At 45.8% G+C, this 23124-nt stretch overlaps 1 protein-coding gene across 1 annotated transcript; it reads right to left on the bottom strand.

The window, feature by feature from the left end:
* Positions 1-1159: 1159 nt before the first annotated feature.
* Positions 1160-21442, bottom strand: LOC130298024 (oocyte zinc finger protein XlCOF7.1-like). The gene is made up of 6 exons (XM_056550906.1): positions 21299-21442; positions 18911-19058; positions 18016-18195; positions 16781-16907; positions 16512-16697; positions 1160-2705 (listed from the first exon to the last, which is right to left on the bottom strand). The coding sequence occupies exons 2-6, from the start codon at positions 18986-18988 to the stop codon at positions 1855-1857; spliced, it is 1422 nt and encodes a 473-aa protein (XP_056406881.1). The 5' UTR covers positions 18989-19058; positions 21299-21442; the 3' UTR covers positions 1160-1854.
* Between the last annotated feature and the right edge of the window lie 1682 nt (positions 21443-23124).

Genomic DNA, 23124 nt, shown 5'->3' with positions numbered 1-23124 from the left:
AGTGTATGTATTTGGTGTAACTTATATATAACGGTCTGATTATAAATCACACAGTTATAAGAAAGCAGCCAAAAAAATAAAGCGGGCCAAGTGCAGCACCCTGAAACCCTAATGGGGCCCACGTCGCGCTGCAAAATCTTCGGCAGACCCTTGAGGACCTATTAGGCGGTCAATGGGGAAATTTTATTTTTATTTTTTTATTTTTACCCTTCTACATGTCCCTGCACTAAAATCAATTCTTCAGCCCTGAGGGGCACAGATCTTCACGGGGGGGCGGGGGTCCTTGGCTTATTCTCTCAGCTCTGCCCGCTCACTGAGCTCGGTGGGCGAGCAGAGATGAGAGAAGGGGACATTAACCCCTCCTCTGCCGGCTGCTATTGATCGTCTGACCAATAGTAGCGCTCCTGGGGAGGTGACTGGATCGCCACCTCCCCCGAGCTACAGGAGGTGATTGGCGGTGTATAGTACACCGCCGATCACCTTCTAATTCTGGGTCATACGTGACCAGTATGACCGGATTTGCCGCAGATCACTGGTGTGAATTCACGGGCGATCGCGGTTTGGGTCATTTCCATGGGATGCTTGCTGAATAATTTCAGAAGGCATCCCGGTCCGGCAGGGACCGAAATTCCCACAGGCGTACAGGTACGCCCTGTGTCCTGAAGGGGTTAAATATTAAGATTTAAGAACCTTTTTCATTCCAATCCATGACATATATGGAAATTTACGAGCGTGTAACTGGGTCTTCAATCCGTGTAATAATGGCGCAAAGTGAGAAGTAAAGAGATCTTGTACCAGATGTGATCAGATCTCTAGGGATTTTATACCCCGGGGAGGACAAAGAAAAGGAAAAGAATTACACCGATGTTTACTGAACCCGGGGGACGCTGAGATATTGACGACTTCTCATATAGAAAAATTGATTTTAGGATCGGAGACCGAAAATAGACGTCAAGACGGGAAACGCTCGTCTAGGGTTTGTGATAAATAAGGGGCGGGGGGCGGGGACAACACTGACGCGTTACATTCCCTATATACAACGTCAGGGACAATATTACATTTATTATAAGTCCAGTGTGCGGAGATGAATATAAGAATAATAAATAATATAAGAAAGAAAACTTTATTAACAATTGGTAACAAGTTTGGAGATGCAGTATATCAGGGGTCTCAAACTGGTGGCCCTCCAGATGTTGTATAACTTTAACTCCCAGCATGCCAGGACATGCCCGGACAGCCGTTGGCTGCAGATAACCGTTGTTGGCCATGTTAAGGAATTTAACCAATTCCTTCAGGTACATTTGCTGTTCGAGGCCAAATTGGAAATGTTTTATCAATCAGGCCTGATAGATTGGAAGAAATGACACAGACTGGGATCTGTATACAGCGTCTTCTGACGTTTACTACATACAGCAGAATTCTTATAGGCAAAGATGAAAGGACGGCAAACTCCCCAATGATACCTGGTTACAAACAGGCGTCTTATCTCTAAGTAGGAAGGACGGGAAGTGTGAACATCTTCAGACTCAGTAGCCTTGGAGTTTTCTGTACGCTCAGCAGTTGTGGTTCTTGTTTACAAGTTTCCTGGTTATAATTCTGGTAAAGTTCACACTCAGTTCATAATGAAGGAACATAGACAAGATGGTGGACTATAGACAACATGGTGATGATATACAAAATGGCGTATAATCATATAAAGGATTATTATAAAAGGTTATATAAAAACCTATAACAAGCTGACTCCCCTCACAGGCATGCTGGGAGTTGAAGTTTTGCAACATCTAGAGGGCCGCCAGTTTGAGACCCCTGCAGTATATGATATATGTATAAATGTCAGATATCCTATGTACATGGTTAATATTGCTCTGAATTGGCTTCTCTCCTGTGAGTTCTTATATGTCTTTTAAGTGTTGCTTTCTTAGTAAAACATTTTTCACATTCTGAACATGAAAATGGTTTCTCCCCTGTGTGAATTCTTTCATGTTTAACAAGATCTGATTTCTTAGTACAACATTTTCCACATTCTGAACAGGACAATGGCTTCTCTCCTGTGTGAGTTTTTTGATGATAAACAAGATTTGATTTGTCAGCAAAACTTTTTCCACACTCTGCACACGTAAATGGCTTCTCCCCTGTGTGAGTTCTTTGATGTATAACAAGATGTGATTGCTGAGTAAAACATTTTCTACATTCTGAGCATGAAAATGGCTTTTCCCCTGTGTGAGTTCTTTGATGTGTAACAAGATGTGATTTCTTAATAAAACATTTCCCACATTGTGAACATGAAAACGGCTTCTCTCCTGTGTGAGTTTTTTGATGATCAACAAAGCTTGATTTCTTAGTAAAACATTTTCCACATTGTGAACATGAAAACAGCTTCTCCCCTGTGTGAGTTCTTTGATGTACAACAAGAACTGATTTCTTAGTAAAACATTTCCCACATTCTGAGCATGAAAATGGTTTCTTTCCTGTATGAGCTCGTTGATGTCCAACACCCCTTCTGTGGCTTTTATTTTGCTGAACATCCAGTGATGAATGAGAAGACCGGACCTGTATATAAGGATGAGATGACAGATCTTGGCTGTGAAGGGCTGAGGGTGTATCTGGGATAATGGAATGTTCTTCATATGTATCTTGTGTGATATCATCATCTGCTTTATAATCTGAAGATATAAGATTCTCCTCTGATCTCCTGGTACAAGAATCTGCCAAGAACAAAACGATTTTATTTTAACCCTATAACAACTCAGAAAATGTAAGCTTTCCTCTAAGAGGCAAAACTCTTATTTTGCCATAACTCTAATTTTTTGTGGCGCTGATCCTTCACTCACTGTGCAGTAAAATTATTTCTCAGGTGAATACGATCACAAGTATACTCAATTTGCATAGTTTGTGTTACCCCCCCATTTTTGCATACTTTGAATCCCCCCGTTTCCATTTTTTAAAGGTCCATGCAATTAAAATGATCCCCTACTTATATAGGTTTGATTTTGTTGTACTTCTGATAAAAATCATAACTACGAAAATTTATATAATTGTCATCTTCTGACCCCTTTAACTTTTTTATTTCTCTGCGTACGGGGCAGTATGAGGGCTAATTTTTGGTGCCGTGATCTGAAGTTTTTACTGGTATTTTTTTTGTTTTGATCCCACTTTTTGATCGCTTTTTACAGTATAAAAAGTGACCAAAAATACGCGATTTTGGACTGTGGAATTTTTTTACGTGTACGCCATTGAAGATATATTTTTATAGTAAGGACATTTACGCATGCGGCGATACCACATGTTTATATTTATATTTCTTTACATTTAAAATTTTTTTTTTAAATGGGAAAAGGGGGGTGATTCAAACTTTTGTTATGAAAGGGGTTAAATCTTATTTATTAACTATATTTTTTACACATGCCTGCATCTCAGGCATGGAGCAATAGAGCGACAATCGGACGCCGAGGAGGCAGGTGGGGACCCTCCATGTCCTCACAGCTGATCAGGACACCACGGTTTCACCAGGGTGTCCCCGATCAGCCTGACTGAGCTGTGGGAAGCAGTTTTTAAAATTTTAGATGCGGCAATCAACTTTAATCGCCGCGTCTAAGGGGTTAATACTGGGCATCATCGCAATCAGTGATGTCCAGTATTAGCCACCGGTCCCGGTCGTTGCTAGGTGCCAGGCCCGACCCACATGACCCCACAGTATAGCATGGGAGCGGGCGCACCCTGCGTCCTTAAGAGGTTAAGGTGATAGTGGTCTGTGTGCAGGGGTTTTATTCAGTATCAATACCGTAGTATTATTCAGTCATTATATGGTGGTAACGGTAGTGGTCATGGTGCAGTGTAATTATTCATCCCTTGTATAGTGGTGATTTTGGTCTGTTTATAGTGTTTTTTTACATAGGGTGAATTAAACTCACCGATAATTTGTTTTCTGGGAAGTCTCCACGACAGAACCCGGAGATGATTGCCTCCGCCTGATTGGACAGGGAAAAGACCCTCCCACCGAGTAGAAAAGGAAAAAGTGGTAACTAAAAACCAACACCAAAATTATCACCAAAGGGTGGAATGTATGGGTGCTGTTGTGGAGACTTCCCAGAAAACAAATTATCGGTGAGTATAATTAACCCTTTCTCTAGTCGTCTCGGCAACAGCACCCCGAGAAATACCAAAGAATTATTAGGGAGGGACCACAGCACCTAGGACTTTGCATCCAAATGCCATGTCCTGCCATTACATGAAGTCTATAGTATTTGGAAAAGGTATGTCATCTTTTCCAGGTAGCAGCTGAAGCTTTTTCTGCCCAAGAGGAGGATACAGCACGAGAGGAATGAGCCCTTATCTCTGAGGGGGATCCTGACCACTAGATGTATAGGATTCTGAGATGGCTAAACGAATCCACCTAGAGATAGAGCTTTTAGAGGCCTTCCTACCTCTATTAAGACCTGCAAATTGTACAAACAGGTTCTTATCCTTCCTCCAGGTACTGGTGACGTCTATGTAGTTAAGGACAGCTCTCCTAACATCCAAAAAACTGAAAGATCGCTCCTGCTCATTGTTAGGATGAGCACAAAAAGATGGGATAACAATATCCTGGGATCTGTGGAAGGAAGAAGAAACTTTTGGAATCAAATTTGTGTCTAGTTGAAAAATAATCTTATCATCTAATACTCTGAAATAAGGTTGTTGAAAGGAGAGAGCCTGAATTTCACCAACCCTTCGGGCCGAAGTGATGGTTACTAGGAACACGGTTTTGATGGTAAGAAATTTTAAGGAAATAGAGTCTAAAGGTTCAAAAGGAGCTTTAGTTAGAGCTAAGAGGACCGTATTAATATTCCAAGAAGGAAAATGTTTTTAAATTCTGGGTCTTAATCTGTCTGTAGCTTTAATTAACCTAGATATATAGATATCCTCTCCCAGTTTGGTCTGATAGAGGGCACCTAGGGCTGAGACCTGTACTCTACGAGTGTTAGGAGAGAGGTCCAGATCAAACACGTCTTGGATGAAGTCAAGAATTTTAGTGATATCAGGAGAATCAAAAGAAAAAGAAAAAGATGACTGGGGTGTGATCTGGCCGCCGTGCTGAATGGCCACATAGAAGAGGTGCTCCTGCTCTAGTGCCGGGAAACTAGCTGTTGCAACTCTGCCAGCGACTTCCAGCTTTTCCCAAAAGCTCTATCCACCGCTATGGCGACCTCAGGCAGAAAGAGGAACCACAAACCGAGCAGTGCACAAAAGCTAACATACTTTTCCCGCTCCGGGGACTTGACCTGCAAGCTCTCCCAAGATGGCGCCTCGGAGCGTGCACAACAAACTCCTGCACGCCGCAATAGATCAAAAAGAGCGGACAACGGGGAAGATGCTGTCACAACTGTGAGTCCATACCAGACCCTACCTTCCACTTGGGTGCACCAGACACTGTCGTTTGAAGACTCGGCCCTGTGGGATGGCCCCGAACCTCCGCTTCTAATCGCCGGCACTCCTCAAACTCTGAGTGCTGAAGCGGTTGACAACAAGACCTCTGACGAAGATGCAGATGGCGCCCCGGGTGATTCCCCGCAGGTCAGTCCTCTTAAAAAGAAACCTTGCATGGCTGCACCAGGTGAGGCTACTACTGAGCCTGAAGATACTGCTGCTTGTCCTGACACTGACTTGTTCACAGTGTACCAGACTAAGGATGCAGCGGTTTCAGACACCTTATTAAAGGACATGCTGCTTTTACTGAGAAGCTCTCTACAAGCTGACTTTTCTAAGCTTCTCCGACCCCTGCAATCTTCCACTACTCACCTGGAACACAAGATGTCCAGAGCTGAGACGGCTAGTTTATTTCGCTAAAGCCCACAATGAGCTACAAAGTGCGCATAATGCGCTCGATGGAAAAGTGGACTCCTTACATGCCAAGATGGTGGACTTTGAGGACCGCAATAGACGTAACAACGTCAAGTTTCGGGGTATCCCAGAGAATATACCGGGCTCCCAACTGGCCCGCTATGTTCACCACCTCACTAAACAGATTCTCCCGGACATGGAGGAATACGAGTACAGCGTTGATCGGGCCCACAGAGTACCGAACCCTCGTTCCCTACCAGAAGAGGTGCCGCACGATGTCCTAGCGCGATTCACTTTTTTCCATGCAAAAGACTTGCTCCTTCAATACTCTCGGAGTCATCCTATCCTACCAGCGCCATATGAAGAGGTGAAGATGTATGCGGACCTTTCCGCTGCTACACTGCAGGCCAGGCGAAGCTTTGCTCCCCTCACAGAAACGCTCTGCAACCTGCGGGTCCCGTACCGGTGGGGTTTCGCAGCTAAAGTGCTGATCAATCGGCAGGGAAGGGTCCATGCTCTTCTTACGGCATCCCAAGGACTTTCAATCTTACAGGAGTGGGGTATGATTTCTGATGATGTCGAGATCCCTGGTCCACGGCCCCTCTCCCCACCGCACCGAGACCCGGTTTGACTCCCTGCTTTGTTTGAGTTTGTGGTATTACGATGACTCAGTATTTCCCGGTGCTGGAGCCCTTTCCTCTAACGAGCTCAGTTATTATATCTGTCCCACCCCAACTAAATCGGTGCTACACCTCGATTTATTCACCGGAGAACCTGTGCAACTGTTGTATTCCGTTGTGTTTTATCCTCCTTTCTCTTCTTTCTTACTTTTTTTTTTTTAGTGCTGCCTATACTGCCATTTCTTTTACTGACCTCATTGTATTTATGGTTAATGTTTTTGCTTAGCCTGCATTGCATACTGACCTTTGTGCTAAGATATATCTCTCTCGTGACTCCCAGCCTAGTGACTTCAAACTCCATGGGACCTCCAACCTGCAGCGCAAGTCCATCTCCTAGGTGCGCCAGAGGATGATTAAGGTCTGTATTTATGACATCCCCGTCTGGCCCCTTTCAGGTTCAGTCGGGATTTTAATTGTCACCCCTCACGCACTGCTGCACCTGTGTTTTTGAGTTGTGACATCCTTGTCTGAGCCACTTGGTGGTAAGTCCAGTTTTTAATCTATCTTTACACTCCTGTGGGGCACACTCTGAATTGATAGTCATGGGTATTGATGTTTTGTCCCTGAACGTCAACGGCCTTAATAGTTCCCAAAAATGACATTTTCTATGGCGGAAGGTGGAGAAACGCAATGCATCGATTGTATGTCTGCAAGAAACGCATGTCTCTTCTGAAAATCCTCCCCCTCTCCGCCATCGGAGATTTCCAGTGATGATCCATTCCTCCTTTGCCAAAAAGAAAAGGGGCGTACTAGTTGCATTCCGAGATGACCTTGCTGTTACCATATGCCGCCAAATTGTAGACCCTCATAGTCAGTTTATCGTTATCATGCGTACGCTTGATAATACACCTTTTACTTTAGTTAATCTATATGCCCCAAACAGTGGACAAATTCGCTTTCTGAGAAGACTCTTCAAATTGCTACTCTCGGTCCGTGTGGGTGAGGTAATAGTGTGCGGTGATTTCAACACAGTCATTGACTCCGCTCTGGAGCATCGTAGAGACGCTCATCTGCCCACGGCACTCTCCTCTCCACTTACGACCTATTTGACGTGTGGAGAATATATCATACTTCGGAACACTACTTTACCTACTTTTCCCCCAGATTTCACACCTACTCTAGGATAGACCTCATCCTGGTCTCAAGGGGTTTGTTAGAGCGGGTCACTAGTTCGGAGATTGGGGAGATTACCTGATGGGACCATGCCCCAACCCTGCTGTCAGCAACAACTTTTAGGGGTATTCCCCCAAAGGGGTTAGCCCTAAAACTAGAAATCCCCCCTATATTAAAAGGTCAATGTTTTATTAGTTCATTTAAAACAAGAAAACAAAATAAGTGTTTGGTGCTTGTTAAAAAAACGACCTGCGCTCAGCAAATTGAGTATGTGCTTCCAACAATATGACGGGCATTCACTCTTTTTGTATATAGCAATTAGCTCTGGATATGCACTTATATATATGCTGGTATTGATGGTCGCTATTTAAAATTAGATGCTAGCCATCCGCCCCCCGACGTTTTGTCAGCCCACGCTGACTTAATCAAGGGAGTCCGGCTAACCCTGCTGTCAGTCACATTCTCTGCTCCCACACACAGCGACTTTGTCTGGAGGGCCAACATGCATGTTATTGCCCACTCTGAACATAGAAACCCAACTTTTGGTATAAGATACGGGTACCAAAGCCTACTCCTGATATTCAGCCCTTGGTGATAGAAATTGAAATTAGAAACCACTTAATTAGGCACCAATAAGGCTAGGTTAAAACATAACTTTTACTTCATCCGATAGAAAATACATGTATTGTATTGAATAAAAGTTATGAAGATGAAGTAAAAGTTATGTTTTAACCTAGCCTTATTGGTGCCTAATTAAGTGGTTTCTAATCCCACTCTGAACATAGCAAAACTATTGAAACCTCTGTGGAGGAATACTTTCGCTTAAATTCTACTCCAGGTGTAACATGCTGGCCCACAAGGCGGTCATTAGAGGCAATTTCATTCGTCTGGGTTCCTTACGAACAGCAGACATACAAGAGGCTATCAACAAGGTCGCTGTGTTGGAAGCTTTACATAAGACTACTCCCTCGACAGACTTATATTCCCAACTCATACACTCTTGCACCCTCTTACGACAACTTTTACTCTACCAATATGAAGCAGATATTCGTAGGTCAAAATTCAATTTTTATACCTGGGATAACAAACAAACATCCCTATTAGCCAAGCATCTTAAGCCGCCCAGGACAAAATGTAAAATTGGCACTTTAAAACACCCTTCCTCTAACACTGTCCTCCTCTCCCCTAGGGACATTGCTAACGCATTCAAATCTTACTATTGTGGTTTATACAACCTACAGACTGACTCCCAGATGGTCCAGCCAACTGAGGAAGCTATCGACTCTTTCCTTCATTCTCTATCTGACTCTGCTCTCCTGTCGCTTAACTCACCTATCTTCCAGAGATTGAGACCGCTATAGCATCTTTGCCCTCACACAAAACGCCTGGTCCTGACGGCCTACCGAATGAGTATTACAAGAGATACAAGGACATTTTACGCCCCCATTTACATGCAGTCTTTAATGTCACTATGTCCTCTGGTTCTTTCCCTCAAGAAATGCTTGCAGCTCTTCTCACCACTATACACAAATCCGGAAAACCCCTGGATCAAACTCCTAGCTATCGACCCATCTAGCTCCTGAACGGGGATGTTAAACTTTACGCAAAAATGTTATCGTCTAGATTACTGCCCATTCTACCCTACTTGTTTGGTGCCGACCAGGTTGGCTTCACTCCAGGTCATCAAGCACCCGATAATACTAGGCGCATGCTGTCCCTCCTACAACATTGTGAGCATCACCGTACCCCTGCAGATTTTCTTACTCTTTACGCTGAAAAGGCATTCGACAGGGTGAACTGGCAATATGCATTCTCAGCACTGAGAGCATTTTGGGTTTTCGGGCCAGATTTTGGAAGCACTTTACTCCAATCCGACTTCGATGATTTTCTCGGAGGGTTCTCTCTCTGACCGGTTCAACCTGTCGAACGGCATGAGACAGGGGTGCCAATTCTCACCCCTACTTTTTGTCCTCTCCATTGAGCCTTTAGCGTGTGCCATACGTTGTCACAATTCGGCTTCCAGGTAGTGGATCCTCTGTGTCAGCGAGGGATTGGCGTGGACCGTGCTAGTGGACCGGTTCTAAGAGGCTACTGGTGTTCACCAGAGCCCGCCGCAAAGCGGGATGGTCTTGCTGCGGCAGTAGCAACCAGGTCGTATCCACTAGCAACGGCTCTACCTCGCTGACTGCTGAGAAGGCGTGGGACAGAAGGACTAGGCAGAGGCAAGGTCAGACGTAGCAGAAGGTCGGGGGCAGGCGGCAAGGTTCGTAGTCAAGATGGATAGCAAGGGTTCAGGTAACACAGGCTTTGGACACACTAAACGCTTTCACTGGCACAAGGCAACAAGATCCGGCAAGGGAGTGCAGGGGCAGTGAGCAGATATAGTCTGGGAGCAGGTGGGAGCCAATTAAGCTAATTGGGCCAGGCACCAATCATTGGTGCACTGGCCCTTTAAGTCTCAGAGAGCTGGCGCGCGCGCGCGCCCTAGAGAGCGGAGCCGCGCGCGCCAGCACATGACAACAGAGGACCGGGACGGGTAAGTGACCTGGGATGCGATTCGCGAGCGGGCGCGTCCCGCTGTGCGAATCGCATCCCCGACGGCCATGACAGTGCAGCGCTCCCGGTCAGCGGGACTGACCGGGGCGCTGCGGGGAGAGAGACACCGTGAGCGCTCTGGGGAGGAGCGGGGACCCGGAGCGCTAGGCGTAACATACGTGCCCATCATGGAATACACGGAATTGACGTTGGAGGTTATTCTCATGAATTGGCTTTATTTGCTGACGATATCATCCTCACCCTAACCGATGTCCCGTCATCTCTATCAGCTTTATTCTCCCTCTTGGAGTGATTTAGCGATATCTCTTTCTATAAGCTCAATTCTTCCAAATCCCAAATATTGCCTGTTAACCTCCACATGCTTGTAATTGACTCTCTTAAACGACATTTCAACCTTGACTGGCAGACAGAATCTCCCCCCCCCCACATTTATATAGACAGCAGGCCCCCCCTTATATAGACAGCAGCCCCACACTTATATGGACAGCAGCCCCCCCCCCACACACACACTTATATAGACAGCAGGGCCCCCCTTATAGACAGCACTCACTCTGCTGCTAGATCAGTGGTCTCCAAACTGTGGACCACCAGCTGTTGCAAAACTACAACTCCCAGGGGAGGAGGAATGACTTGTGTGTCACATGCTCCTCCATAGGATGCAATGATGCGATCGGGAGAACAGGACAGCAGCACTGCAGGTATTGGAGGAGGATCAGTGTAACAATAGCGAATTTTAATTCGCTATTGTCACACAATGGGCGGGCTCGGCTGCCACAGTGAAATTATTTAAAGTTCCTCGGGCGGCCCGGTACCGTTTGATCCACGGACCGGTACTGGTCCGCGGCCCGGGGGTTGGGGAACACTACTCTAAATGATGTACTGGCACTACTACCGATGGTAACCGGCTGTTGCCAGTTGTCCCTGATCAATACAACAGCCGGCCAGCATACAAATGAGTCGCATTGCACAACGGCTTCCTAAAATCCTATCAACTTATTTTTGTTTTGTTATCTCTTCCTTTGCTTCTCTTAATTCAATTCCTTGTTTATTTTTTGTACACTTACCTATTTGTCTAGACTGAACCGGGGGCATTGTCTCCCTGAGCACTAGACCTGTTATAAGGCTGTTATATGTTCAACTAGTTGACATGCTTTATTTCTATGTATAAAACTGTTACTTCTGCTTTATGACAAATTCGAAAACAATAAAAACTTATTGAATAAAAAAAAAGAAAAGAAAAAGATGACCCACACCAAGAGGAATATTTCCTCCACACCTTAGTGTACATTTTAGAGGTAGAAAGTTTATGACTTGCCAAGAGGGTATTGAGCACTCTATCTGAGAATCCCTTCTTCTCTAGCAGGAACTTTTCAGAATCCATGCTGATAGATTGAGGTTCTGAACCTGTCTGTGTAGAATTGGTCCCTGAGAGAGCAGGTCCTGGTGAGCAGGGAACATAATTGGCTTGTGCAGCCTCATGGACTGTAGCAGAGCAAATCATCATCCCCTCTTGGGCCAGAATAGAGAAACTAAGATCAGGGTGCGCTTCTCTCAACTTAGTTTTTGAAGGACCCTGGGAATTAACGGAATAGGAGGGAAGGCATAGACTAGACTGAAGTTCCATGTCTGAGCTAAGGCATCTGTCACCACTGGATGGTCCCTTGGATTGAGGGGGAAAAAAATTCAGTTTTTTTCTGGTGGCAAACAAGTCGATCTGGGGGACACCCCATTTCTCTGTTATCAATCTGAAAGCCCAGTCTGCTAGACACCATTCCCCGGGATCTAGGGTCTGCCTGCTGAGAACATCTGCCTGTAGATTCCAGACTCCTGTGAGATGTACGGCTGTTATGGATAAGATTCTGTCTTCTGCCCAAGAAAAAATGTTCTTTGCTATTGATTGGAGATGACTGTGTCTGGGGCCTCCATAATGGCGGATAAAGGACACTGCCGTGGTATTGTTGGAGTGAAGAAGAATGTGTCTGCCTCTGCAGGATGGTTCTAGGTGTTGGAGAGACATCCACATGGCTAGAAGCTCCCTTAAGTTTGAGGATTTCTGAGCTAGTACAGGTCCCCATCTGCCCTGAACTGCATGATCCACTGTGTGGGCTCCTCACCCCCACGTGCTGGCATCTGTGGTAATAATTAGGGGATCCTCCTGAAACCAATGAACCCCCTGACTCAGGTTTTCTTGGGAGAGCCACCAAACTAACATTTTTTTTTTTTTTTTTTTTTTTATGGGAATCAGTACATTCTCCAAGGAAAATAGGGATTTGTCCCATACTGCTAGGAGCCATCTTTGTAGTGGTCTTGAGGGAAATTGGGCCCACCTCACTGACGGGATGCAAGACGTTAGGTGACCCAATATGGACATTGCATAATGGATTAAGAAATACCTTCTAGCACAAAATTCTGTTATTAACTGCTGAATCTTCAACTTCTTTGCTGGTGGGAAGAAAGATTGTTGAACAGTAGAGTCTAGGAGGACTCCTAAAAATTGTTTTACTGGACTGGGAGAAAGATCGGACTTTTCTAAGTTGAGTATCCAGCCCAGGCTCTGAAGAATCTAAATGTTCCTGTGAATGTGGACCTGTAATCGAGGAACAGAATCGTCTAGATAGGGAATAATAATAATAAACTCCCTCCTCAGAAGGGACACCACCTCCGACATGAGTTTTGTAAATATGGGGGGGGGGGGCAGAAGAAAGCCCGAAGAGCAGACAAACTAGTAGTGACGGATTCTGCCCTCCCAGGAAACGGCAAACCTCAGGAACTGCTGAGATTCCCTATGAATTGGAAGATGCTAATAGGCGTCCTTCAAATCTATAGTTGCCATTACTGAATTTTTCTTTATTAGAGCTACTGCTGATTTTATTGTTTCCATTTTGAATTTTCTGTACTTTACAAATTTGTTCAGGGGTTTCAAATTTATTATGGTTCTGAACTTCCCACTGTTTGTTTTTTACCAAAAACAGTTGAGAGTAATGTCCCTGTTTTAGTTGATGTGAGAGAACTTAGACAACCGCGCCCAATTTTAATAAATCTTGAACCCCCTGAAGAATCTGCGAGGAATGATTTGAAGTTAGAGTCATTACAAACTTTTGAGAAGGAGGGGAGGTAAATTCCACTATGTAGCCTTCCTGTATAATTTTCACAATCCAGGGATTGGGAATTAAAGCTTCCCGATTGTGGGCAAAAGAGGTTAACCGAGCCCCCCACAGGAATGGCATCATTGTTTCTTGGTATCGAATTCAGTCTGGGATTAAGAATGAATCCTCTACCTCTGCCACCCTTGCTATAAGACCAGCGTCCTGTTTTTCCTTTCCCTCCTCTATAAGGTTGGCATAGGAGACAAAAAGGAGTCTTCTTTTTAGGTTCTGCTTTCTCCCGAGGAAATCCTTTTTTTATTATCAGCTGCTTTAGCTGAGATGAAGTCTAACTCAGGACCAAATACAAACTGACTGTGAAAGGGAAGGGAGCATAACTTGGATTTTGATGCTAGATCGCCAGACCAGGACTTTAACCATAAGACACGTCTTGAGGAGTTCGATAACACAGCTGTACGTGCAGATAATCTGACAGACTCGGCAGAAGCATCCGATAAAAATTTTAGGCCATCTTGAGGAGAGGGAGAGATCCAAGAATCTGGTCACGAGGCGTATCACCTTGAAGATGCAGGGGTAGTTGATCTAGCCACACACCAAGGATTCTAGCAACACATGTGGAAGCAATGCTAGTACAAAAAAGGGTTGCAGCAGCTTCCCAAGTCTTTTTAAGAAGAGCTGGGTAGCATCCTCAAAGGGTAAGGAAGTGTGTTTTGCCACCTTCGCAATAGGGATGTCTACTTTAGGTATAGTGTCCCAATCTTCCGAATCCTTATTATCAAAGGGATAGCATCCTTTAATCCCTTTGGAATGAAGGATCCTTTTTCAGGTTTGGACCATTCATCTTTAATGATTTTATGAATGTTGAATTGTTCTAGGCTCCTGAACTTCTTCTATACCAAAGGAGGATCTAATGGCTCAGATTAGTTCCTCAGTATCCTCAGGACTAAACAGGAATGTTCTGAAGCCAAGGTCCTCCTCTACCTCAGGACATTCAACCACTTCTTGTTCTTCAATATCCTAAGTAGCGGTACTTTCCACTGAGTCAAAAAAAGTAATTATCTTAGGCTGTGGCACCTTAACCACAGCTGAGGTAGAAGCGACGGGCTGAGATGATTTAGCAGCTTGAATCTCTGTGTGGATAATCTCCTTAATATCTCTCATAAGGTCAGGGGTTTCCTCCCTAACTAAATTAGCCAAACATCTTTTACATATCGGCTTCTTAACACAGTCCTTATTACACAATAAACATTTCCTTTTAGTATGTTTAGGTTTAGGGACAGTAACATCCTTTTCTCTCTGAAATAAAAACAAGGGAGGAAAGGATCAGAAAAAAACAACTGTAGATAGGCTTGTGTAAAGACCACATAGCCCTCAGTACTCCCGGATTCTGCAGCGTCTCACCCTCAGAGACTTTCGGTGGAGTAGACATCGTGGGCTCTGGAAGCTCCATACAGCGAGCTGAATGAAGCAGAGGACGCTAGACTAAGGATCCTTTAATAGAGGACACTGTCTGTGGTCTGGAAGCGATCCCGTTTGAATTTGCCCACCTCTTAATCCTCTAGGGCAGGCCGGAGCATGTGACACTGCCCCCACTGCAAGTGACATACGACACCAACCACGGGACTGGGGATCTGCCCGGAACTGACCCCACGATAGCGGAAATGAGGTCAGACGCCGGCCGGCACTGGCATTACTTCCACGGAACCGGAATAAAGGCCCCGTGCGACGCTGGAAAAAAAAGTCAGCACGGGAGCGGAAGAGAAGCCGGCTCTCTGATCCGCACCCACTCTGCATAAGCCCGACCTGGATGCCGCAGAAGTAGGTAGGGAAAAATAAATATTCTGTCAAGCGGGATCCGTCTCCCGCACCTCTCAGGTTACCTGCCCGGATCGGGACAGGAAAAAACACTGGAGGGGAGAGGAAGGGGAGGGTCTTTTAACCTCTCAGTGTTTTTCCCTGTCCAATCAGGCAGAGGCAATCTCAGGGTGCTGTCGTGGAGACGACTATAGAAAATAACAGTATGATGGTATAAGTCACTGCAGTAGTAATATGTTGTCCTGCTGGTCTGGGGTTATTAGTTTATGTTTCTAAACCACAACCTGTGAGAAAATCCTGCATGTGCCCCTGGTGAGCGGCGATACATACACTATATATGCATCACCATTCTCTTACATTCATAGGCTGCAGGTGGATGCACAATATTCTGCCTAGCATGGTGCTTCCAACCCGTGCTGCACCAGTGATGGGGGGGGGGGGGGGGGGGGTACGACCAAATGCACCTTTATCTGTGTAGACAAAAAACATTGCATCGGCCCTGACTAAGATAAAGAAAGCCCACTCAGGACCTCAGGTGCAAATGTTTCCTGACCAGGTTTGACATTATCTGGGCAAAGGGCCCAACTTGCCACAATAAAGAGTCATGGGGGGGTGAGGGGGGCATAGGGGCAAGGGTGGCATGGGGGCGAGGGGGGCATGGGGGCGAAGGGGGCATGGGAGGTGAGGGAGACATGGGAGGGCATGAAAGGAAAGGCGACAATCTGACAGAAGGCCTCCTCGAAGGGTCCCAAAATGGTGATTTCTCTCAGAACCTAGTGGTCGGCATTTATCATTGTAGGTTTAAGGTGCAAATAAACCCTGCTTGCTCCTTTTTTGTGCCTTTTCTAGACACGAAAAAACAGTCTAAAGACAATGATAAACGTCGGCCAGTGTCAATTAGGATAATTAAAGACAAAAGCTCCTCGAGATCTCTGACCACAATCTCATCTTGTATAATATGGGAGAGTCCACGAGAGAACATGTCCACCAGCGCTTCCTTATCCCAGCACACTTCTGCTGCTACAATACAGAACTCTATTGAATTCTTGGCCACAGTTCTCGTCCCCTGTTACATGGACATGAGCTGCTCTGCCGCAGAGGGAGAACGGACAGGGGGATTAAAAGGGTACTCCACTGCCCCAGTGGTCAGAACATTTAGTTCCAAGCGCTGGGTGTGGGCTGCGGGGGTCATAATGTCACACTGTGCCCCCTCAGTGCAAGTCTATGGGAACGGGCGTGATGGCCTTGTACACATAGGGATATTTCTTCTCCATATTCCAGCTGTAGTATCACATTAGTTTGCATTTTGGGTGAATAGAAGAATATACAGCAAGAGACAGGACAGAGAGATTAAACAATTCTACACAATTATTACAGCAGAAGAATCTGTGACTCTGCTCTATATTAAGTGGTTACTACTCACCTGGGCGGTTACCTGTAGGAACATCCTCCTTATACTGCTCATCACCGCTCACATCTGTCTCTTCTTCTTCCTTTATGTCTGTAGCATTAATATTGTTCAGATCTTTCTCTGTAGGAATGTTTTCCTTATACTGCTGATCAAGAGGACGGGGACACCTCTCTGGTGCTGTTCTCTTACTGGATCTGACTGTAGGGAACACATACAGAGACTGAATTCATTCTTTACATACAAATAATGAGAGGACGTGTGTATATAGTCATGTCTATTACCTGGTGATGTGAGGGGCTGCTGATCCTCCATCATGACCTGATCCTTGTACTGATCCTTGTGTCCTTCTACATACTCCCACTCCTCCATGGAGAAATAGACCGCCACGTCCTGACACCTTATAGGAACCTGACACATAATGATACAGTCATCACCCCGACCCCTCCGGTGGTGTTACTGTATAATGTCCCAGCATTCCCAGCAGTGTCACCTCTCCAGTCATCACCAGACCCCTCAATTACTGTATAATGTCCCAGCATTCCCAGCAGTGTCACCTCTCCAGTCATCACCAGACCCCTCCATTACTGTATAATGTCCCAGCAGGGTCACCTCTCCAGTCATCACCAGACCCCTCCATTACTGTATAATGTCCCAGCAGTGTCACCTCTCCAGTCATCACCAGACCCCTCCATAACTGTATAATGTCCCAGCAGTGTCACCTCTCCAGTCATCACCAGACCCCTCCATTACTGTATAATGTCCCAGCATTCCCAGCAGTGTCACCTCTCCAGTCATCACCAGACCCCTCCATTACTGTATAATCTCCCAGCATTCCCAGCAGTGTCACCTCTCCAGTCATCACCAGACCCCTCCATTACTGTATAATGTCCCAGCAGTGTCACCTCTCCAGTCATCACCAGACCCCTCCATTACTGTATAATGTCCCAGCATTCCCAGCAATGTCACCACTCCAGTCATCACCAGACCCCTCCATTACTGTATAATGTCCCAGCAGTGTCACCTCTCCAGTCATCACCAGACCCCTCCATTACTGTATAATGTCCCAGCAGTGTCACCTCTCCAGTCATCACCAGACCCCTCCATTACTGTATAATGTCCCAGCAGTGTCACCTCTCCAGTCATCACCAGACCCCTCCATTACTGTATAATGTCCCAGCAGTGTCGCCTCTCCAGTCATCACCAGACCCCTCAATTACTGTATAATGTCCCAGCAGTGTCACCTCTCCAGTCATCACCAGACCCCTCCATTACTGTATAATGTCCCAGCAGGGTCACCTCTCTAGTCATCACCAGACCCCTCCATTACTGTATAATGTCCCAGCAGGGTCACCTCTCCAGTCATCACCAGACCCCTCCATTACTGTATAATGTCCCAGCAGTGTCACCTCTCCAGTCATCACCAGACCCCTCCATTACTGTATAATGTCCCAGCAGTGTCACCTCTCCAGTCATCACCAGACCCCTCCATTACTGTATAATGTCCCAGCAGGGTCACCTCTCCAGTCAGCAGCTCCATCATCTTGTTGATGAGTTCTCGGATTTTCTGTTCATCCATTTCCTCATGTATCAGGGAGTGAGGTGGGGGCCCCGGGATTGGGCTCAGGGTTCTTCCCCATCCTTCATACACAGGGGCCCGACAGCGCCCACTAGAGGACTTTTTCACTACTGTATAATCCTGTGTATGGAGAGACACATTAATATCACTACATACATTCCCAGAATCCCTCACCTCTCCAGTCATATCCATCTATTATTACATAGATAAGAATGAGGTCATGTGACATCACTGCCAGAATCCCTCACCTCTCCAGTCATATCCATCTGTTATTACATAGATAAGAATGAGGTCATGTGACATCACTCCCAGAATCCCTCACCTCTCCAGTCATATTCATCTGTTATTACATAGATAAGAATGAGGTCATGTGACATCACTCCCAGAATTCCTCACCTCTCCAGTCATATCATCTGTTATTCCATAGATAAGAATGAGGTCATGTGGCATCACTCCCAGAATCCCTCACCTCTCCAGTCATATCATCTGTTATTACATAGATAAGAATGAGGTCATGTGACATCACTCCCAAAATCCCTCACCTCTCCAGTCATATCATCTGTTATTCCATAGATAAGAATGAGGTCATGTGGCATCACTCCCAGAATCCCTCACCTCTCCAGTCATATCATCTGTTATTACATAGATAAGAATGAGGTCATGTGGCATCACTCCCAGAATCCCTCACCTCTCCAGTCATATCATCTGTTATTACATAGATAAGAATGAGGTCATGTGATATCACTCCCAGAATCCCTCACCTCTCCAGTCATATCCATCTGTTATTACAAAGATAAGAATGAGGTCATGTGACATCACTCCCAGAATCCCTCACCTCTCCAGTAAGCCGGAAGAGTAGCTGTACTGTGAGGTTTATGATCCTGTCGGCCATCTTGTTCCTGTCTCTCTCCATGGTTGATGGGTCATCCAGGAGAATTCTCTTATATAGAAGATATCAGCAGAGGATCCTGGATTGGAGAAACCTGAAGGGAAGAAGAGGAGACGATGATAAACCGCACCAGATACTATGGAGAAATAAAATCCATTTCCTGGAGATAATCTGGGGAAACATCTGAGGAGACATTATAGGAGTTTTCAGATTTCTCTATAAAACAAAATCCATTGTCCGAGGGCTGTAAAATAAGAGACTAGAGCGCACTCACCTCTCCCGTCCAGTGGTGGCGCTCTGGTCCTCCAGGTCTTCTGAGGTCGCTCTCCCTGCTCTGCTGAAGACGTTGTGAATCCATTTCTCCTAATTTCTGAGGCTGCGGTGTATTCAGAACGTCTTCATCAGAGCAGGGAGAAGAATAGAGGGATTCAATATGACATTGTCCAATGAAGAATAGTGAAATGTGTCCACTAGGGGGCACAATATACATCACAATTACATCAGGATTTTATGTGAATTGTGATATGTCCCCCCGGAAGAACCTGCTATTACCTGCAGCAGAGGCCGAGCATCATATACCGTTACACACGCAGGGTCTGGGCCACCACCGGAGTCAGTGTTTCCCAAGCAGGGTGCCTCCAGCTGTTACAGCATTTGGCTGTCAGGGCATGCTGGGAGTTGTAGTTTTACAACAGCTGGAGGCACGCTGGTTTGGAAACACTGTCTTAAGTAATAATAGGGGCGCGGGAGAAACTTAAAAAACCTGATGCTTACATAGTCCTGTATGGAAGAAGTGGCTGATACCCGGAGAAAAGAGACTGACCAGGTGACAGGATGGGCGGGTAAGTGACCTGATACCTTCACCATCCAGACATCCCCTGGGGGCAGTATAGGCAGGAAATCAGGCAAACAACCGCTGGTCGGCACGGCGCTCCCTAGAAAAACAACCGCATAGCGCCATGTCTAAGCCACGCCCACCTACATTATTTTATTACAAAAATGTGATATAAACTTATTAGGGGAGGGGCTTCTATTACAAACCCTGAATAACGCTCTGCCATAGTGATCAGTGTTATCGGTGCTCGGCTTATACAGGCTGTGGAGGTGTCTGTATACTTAGAGCACTGATCTGAGCACAGAGCACGGTAAGGGGCCCTCCGGCCGTCATCTCAGCTGATCTAGACTCCGCCCCCCAACAACTGCATTTTACTCATTTTAGATCCTGCAATCGACACGAGGCTGAAGTTGGTTTCTTATTCGTCCAGTTTCTTATTCACTGAAGTTGGTTTCTTATTCTCATTGTCTTATAGATGACTGTGACTAATAAACCTTTTCTCCTCTTATTTCTCTGCAGTAAATCTGTTTTTTATACATAAATGTTGAATATTATTTGGGAACAATCAGGTTCAGAAGAAAAAATCTAGATTGTTTGTATTTTTCCTGAAAAAAACAATAGTAAAAAATGGATGAAAAAATTTGCATTTTTAATAAGTAACTGATGATTTCAAAGGGTTAAACGCGATTGGGCCACTGAATTAAGTATGGAAATATAAAGAGTAAGGACCCTCCATAATACCCAACTGTATCCAGCCTGGCCCAAACAGTGGATTGGGAAGAAAACAGGTGCCAACCTTGCCAACTATATACATTTTCTGCATTTTGAATAAGTAACTGATGATTTCAAGGGGTTAAACACTGTTGGGCCACTTACCTAAGGGATACTAAATAAAGAGTAAGGGCCCCTCTATAATTTCCAACCATATCCAGCCTGGCCCAAATTGTGGATTGGCATGAAAACAGGTGCCAACCTTTCCATTTATATACATTTTCTACATTTTGAATAAGTAACTGGTGATTTCAAGGGGTTAAATGCCATGTCTAAGCCACGCCCACCTACATTATTTTATTACAAAAATGGGATATAAACTTATTAGGGGAGGGGCTTCTATTACAAACCCTGAATAACGCTCTGCCATAGTGATCAGTGTTATCAGTGCTCGGCTTATACAGGCTGTGGAGGTGTCTGTATACTTAGAGCCCGATCTGAGCACAGAGCACGGTAAGGGGCCCTCCGGCCGTCATCTCAGCTGATCTAGACTCCGCCCCCAACAACTGCATTATACGCATTTTAGATCCTGCAATCGACTTTGATCATGGAATCTAAAGGGTTAACGGCGATAAGCGTCATTAGTGGTGAGTCCTGGCTGCTTATAGCTCCTGAGCTCACCTCAAAGTCCCATATGGGGTGGAGAATGTAAATATACATCGTGTCCTTAAGGGTTAATAATAAACATCCCCAATAATCCTGATCTGATGGTGACCACACACACATACCTGTATCTGTAGAGGAGCCGTGTGCTTACAGGACCTGCGATGATGTCACCGTCATGTGATCAGTCACATGGAGGAGGAGGAGTCATATGATCAGGGGCTGCTGCTCTGAGAGATCTCCACACACAACAGCAGTGACTGCCCCACCAGGACCTGCTCTGTATCTGCTACATGCTGGAGGTGTAGGACCTGTGATGATGTCACAATCATGTGACCAGTACATTTGGGGGCGAAGTTTAGCAGTTTAGATGTGACTGTGGCTGAAGGACCTGTGGGGAGGATCATGTGACAGTAGTGGGCGGAGCTCAACAGTGCAGGATAGAAGAGATTGTGATTGAAGGACCTGTGATAATGGTCATGTGACAGCAGAGTCCTGCATACTCTGAGCAGATGAGCCTAGAGCAGCAGCCCCTGATCATGTGACTCCTCCTCCATGTGACTGATCACATGACTGTGACATCATGCAGGTCCCATAAGCGGCTCCCGTACAGTCTGCTGGTGGAGGTATGTGTGTGGTCACATGTGGAGGCTGTCAGATGGGTTTTTGAACTATTAACCCCTTCAGGACTCGGTAGTTTTGAGTTTTAACCCCTTAAGGACACAGTGATTTCTCTTTTAAAAAATGTTTTTCCTTCTAATAGCCATAATGACTGCAAATTCCTCCTTACAAACCCATCTGAGGCTTCTTGTTCTTGTTGTTTCTTTGCACCACAGATTTGTACTTTGTGATGACATCACTCATTTTACCTCAAAACAAGGGCCAAAAAAATATTAATTGTTGGGTGAAAGTAATTTTTAAAATCTGGTGTCTTCTGTTTGGACGCAGTGCACATTACGGTAATAATTCTCTTTATTCTGTAGGTCCAAACGATTACAATGATAAATGATTTATATAGGTTTTATTTTAACACTTTTAAAATATAAAAAAGTTCTAACTTTTTGTACAAAAATGATTTTGCATCAGCTTACATACACTGATCAATGCTGTGATGCTGAGGCTGCCTGCAGGATTGGAGCATCGTTCAGACAGCGTGGAGTGAGGTTAGGGACCTCCACCCGTTCTCTCAGCTGACCGGGACCCCGCTATTTCACTGTGGGTGTCATTATCAGCTCCACTGAGCTACCGGAAATAGATTTTTGGCATTGGTGATGTCCGGCATTAGCAATGAGGCCCAGATGCTGATAGCAGGTAGGACCTAGGGACTATGAATCGTGCTGAACTCCTGACTGTGCTTCATAGACTGGCAGCGGCCTCCCTCCCCTCCAAATCTTATCACTTTAATGACAGGAGTCCCTGCTCTGAAAAAGGTTTCCTGTAGGGATCGACCGATTATCGGTATGGACGATATTATCGGCCGATAATCACGATTTTGGGCATTATCGGTATCGGCAATTATCTTGCCGATAAGCCGATAATGCCCCGGCCCCCGCGCCGCCCCCACCGCACCGCGACCGCCACCCCCCCCGAACCACCGCACCGCGTCGCACCCCCCACCGTGATGCTGGGCGGTATACCGGTATGGATTTTTGCCCATACCGCTATATCGGTCGGGCCCCTCCCCCACCCTCCGAGTCAATAAAAAAATTAAACTTGCCCATAATGGGGGTGGTCCGGGCCATCCATCGTTCCTGTAGTGTCCGGGGGCGTTCCAGGTGAAGAGTGAACCGGTCCGGGCTGTCCTTCTTCTCCGGCGGTCATCTTCTCCACTCCGGGCAGGCTCCGGCCTAGTACGCTGCATAGACGGCGCTACGCCGTGACGTCAGGTGCGTCGCTGTGCAGCGGCGTCTATGCAGCGTACTAGGCCAGAGCCTGCCCGGAGTGGAGAAGA

Source organism: Hyla sarda, assembly GCF_029499605.1.
Source record: "Hyla sarda isolate aHylSar1 chromosome 1 unlocalized genomic scaffold, aHylSar1.hap1 SUPER_1_unloc_16, whole genome shotgun sequence".
Lineage (NCBI taxonomy): Eukaryota > Metazoa > Chordata > Amphibia > Anura > Hylidae > Hyla > Hyla sarda.
The sequence above is the reverse complement of the archived record's forward strand: the minus strand, read 5'-3'. Positions and strand labels throughout refer to the sequence as shown.